At 35.6% G+C, this 3,774-nt stretch overlaps 1 protein-coding gene across 1 annotated transcript; it reads right to left on the bottom strand.

Annotated features, from left to right (window-relative positions):
• Positions 1-237: 237 nt before the first annotated feature.
• On the bottom strand, positions 238-1,745 carry LOC110315689 (vomeronasal type-2 receptor 116-like; the record flags this gene model as incomplete). The annotated part of the gene is made up of 1 exon (XM_021189682.1): positions 238-1,745. A coding segment is annotated over one exon (929 nt), but the record flags the coding sequence as incomplete, so codon positions are not given.
• Between the last annotated feature and the right edge of the window lie 2,029 nt (positions 1,746-3,774).

Raw genomic sequence — 3,774 nt, 5'->3', positions numbered from 1 at the left:
CTCGTGTTCATGTGGACAAAATACATCCAGATCCAGCATACTCTCTCATGCCTGTGTCTGTCTGTCAATACTCGATGACTCCATGCACACCTGCCAGAATCCCTGATTCCCATGGACTGAGAGGGTCCAAGAGAATCTGGTCTGTGGCACAGATATTTATTTACAAAGAACTGAATCAAGCTGCTGTCCCCTGTGGTTGAATTATGGAAAAGCTGGAAGAAGCTAAGGAGGAGGGCGACCCTGTAGGAGAACCAACAATCTCAACTTCCCTGGATGCCAGAGATCTCTCAGACTCTGGGCCAGGAACCAGGCAGCATACACTTGCTAATATGAGGTCCCCAACACATATATAGCAGAGGACTGTCAGGGCTAGACTCATTCAGTGAAGATACACCTAACCATCAAGGGACTGGAGGGCTCAGGGAGTGTGTAGGTCTTGTGGGGTTAGACATGGCAGGGTGGGGACATCCTCATGGAGATAGGGTAGGAGGTATGGAATGTGAAACAGACACAGAGTGGATTAGGACGGGGAGGATATTTGGACAAAAAATGATTAATTTATATAAAATAAGAGATTTGAAAATGTGAAATGTTATGAGGAATATTGTGGTATGAAGTTTAATATGGAAGTCACAGTGTGTGAAATTTATTACATACTTCATCATTTGGTTCCAGGGAAGCAAGCTATGGATAGAATATTTGGTGAGAATGTATGTCCACGAAGCTATCATAAGAAAAACATACCATAACTTTATCTTTGACTGTCATAATAGTTGAGACCTAGAAAACTCCAATTTAGTTGAAGAATCATGTGAACTATGTTTTAAGTAAATTTTTGTTCCTGTGGTATCTTTTATCCCTGTTGTGAGGAAGTGTGTTCAACTCTGGCCTAAACAAAACAATGTAGCACTTAGGAGCAAAGACTATAATAAGAATGCTTGCACTGGAAGCCAAAATAGAGAACATTTCCATAGCCACCATTACCTTCCCAGAGGTGCTGTGGTAGACAGGGAGGAACATGACCCATATACTGCAGAACACAAGCATGCTGAAAGACAGAGACTTAGATTCATTAAATCTGTCAGGCAATCTCCTGGACAAGAAAGCCAAGAAGTAACTACCAAAGGCCATGATTCCCAGGTAGGCCAGAGTGCCATAGAAGTCAATATATGAGCCCTTGTTGCAAAGAATGATGATGTGTCCATGTTCAGAGTGATAATCCTTGTCAATAAATGGAGGAGATGTCCCCAGCCATATAACAGAGAGAAGAACTTGTATCAGGGTACAAATTGGTATGACAAATTTAGGAACTTGTGATGTCAGCAACCATCTTATCTTTCTTCCTGGAGCAGTAATCTTGAAGGCCATAACTACAGTGATGGTTTTGGCCAACACAGTGGACAGGGCCACAGTGAACAGAAGTCCAAACATGTACTGTTGCATTATACACGTTGCTGTATTTGGAAGGCCAATGAAGAGCAATGGACAGAGGAAACAGAGGAGGAGAGTGATGAGCAGAATGTAACTGAGAGATCTATTATTGGCCTTTATAATTGGAGTGCCTCTGTGGTCTACAAATACCCAAATAACAAGAGCTGTGACTGTTGAGAATCCAAGGGACAGAAGTGTGATTCCCTTCCCCAAGGGATCATTATAGGACAGAAAGGTTACAGTTTTCTTCAGGCAATGTCTCTTTTCTACACTTGCATAATGAGTTTCTGGACAGCGCACACACTGATCCACACCTGGAAGAAATGAATTTGGTTACAAATCCATGGTCAAGGTTTCTCTTTACCCTAATATATTATAGAGTTCAAACTTATTGCATTGTTATTACAATCAACTTCCATTGCTATTTAGTGTACAGAGAAACATAAATTCTAAAATGAATAATTACACAAGTTAGGAAGTTAGGATTTATACTCTTTTCATAAAAAAACATGAGGAAAAACCCTCCTGGCCTTCTGGAGAAACATGTGTTTTTCACATTGCACATTATTAACAAATCACTGAGCAAACCAGGCAGGAAGTGTAGGTGGGATAAGGAGGTAAGAACTGAATGTGAATACATTGGTGTGTGGTTTTGCCATTCCCGCCTCTACCATATTCCTCAACCTTTGTTATGTAACTCCTGATCACCACCTCAGAGATTGCAATTGTCCAGTGAGACTGTCCAGCCCACAGCAATCACTAACCACCATATGTCCAAGAGGCTTGTCTACAATCCATCCATTGAAAACATTTGGTTTTCTTTTATCCCATAAATGTTGATTTGTCAAATTGATAATGAAAATATGCAGTAAACCATATTACTAAAGCTCATCTATTTTACTATACATTGACTTGTTCACATTTTCTTTTTAACCTATTTTTATTTATATTTTATAATATAGTTGAAACTTACATTTAGATCTTGAGAATACCAAATTATACTGCAAACATAATTCACTTTTTACACTAGTTCACAAAAAAGTTTCCAATAGATTATGTGAATTCAATTTTTAAAAGATATTGCTCATTGAATTTCTTGTATAAATTGTTGGTAGTCTTAGATGTATGTAATTTTTTCTTCTCATGTGATCTTCATTGGATACCACTGAATAATTGTTCAAAACATTTCTTATTTTTTTCCAAACCCTCTCATTTTTGTTGACAAGAAAATCTCACAGATGTTATTGTGGATGTTACAGAAATGTTAGTGGGAATTAACTCTCTAATCATTTCTCTGCTTTTTATGAAATTCTCGTTACTATGGGCGATGTAAATTCCTTTACATATTGAGAGAATTTTGTGGCTATTAGCTTATGGAAGTTTTGATAAACTTAATGAAATGTTTTCAGTAAAACACCTACTTAATAATAAAATTAATGTTTTCTGTGTTCCTCCAGAACAGATTTTTAGAACGGAATCATTGTGAATCAAACTTAGGAGAAGAAATATATATACTCCTGATGTTCTTTAATGACTCATTTCATGACATGTATAACTTTCAATATTTTTGTAAATGTTTCATTTCAAAACTAGTTTGTTTCATTTTTTCCTAAAACATATAGAAAGATTGTACGTTTAATTCCATTTTCACTCTACTCTGTATTTGTGTATCTTTCTTATGCTTTTTAATACTCTCCTGTCACAATATTTAATACTTTCTCAATGTGTCTATTTTTGCTAATGTCACCTTCATATAAATCTACGCTGGTATGCTTTTAGATCATTTTTGTTGCTATGGTATGCTAGTTTTGAATATCAGTTTTATATACACAATATCCACTCATTAATGGAGACTGATTTGTAACAAAATTTTATTTTCTTTAAAACTCATGTTTTGTCTTGAAATATAGGTTTTGTATAATTCCCTATATTTTATCAGTAATTTCTTTAACTTTTGAATGTTCAACTCCTTATTTTTGAATCAATAAAATCTGACATTGTGATATATGTTAAAAATTTCTTCATTATACTCTATCAATCCAAATGTACATATCTCTGAAATGTTTAATCTTTAGTCTATAAAAGTAGAAGAATTTTGAGGTGACATTTGATAAGATCCTCCTACAATCACCTTAAATTCATGAATGAAATGACTATGTCTTCAATCTGCATAGAGGAACTATAACCATATGAACAGTCAGTTATTTCAGTGTTATGTTTTTTCTCTATATGTTCCAGAGGAATAACTTATGTATAATGTGTTTATAGTGTACTAATGGAAATTAATAGGTAAGGAAATATAATTATCCTGCTTTCCAGACAAGACTTCCATTCTCCTACCAC

This window comes from Mus pahari, unplaced genomic scaffold (genome assembly GCF_900095145.1).
Source record: "Mus pahari unplaced genomic scaffold, PAHARI_EIJ_v1.1 scaffold_14388_1, whole genome shotgun sequence".
NCBI lineage: Eukaryota > Metazoa > Chordata > Mammalia > Rodentia > Muridae > Mus > Mus pahari.
This window is presented reverse-complemented; position numbering and strand designations above follow the sequence as displayed.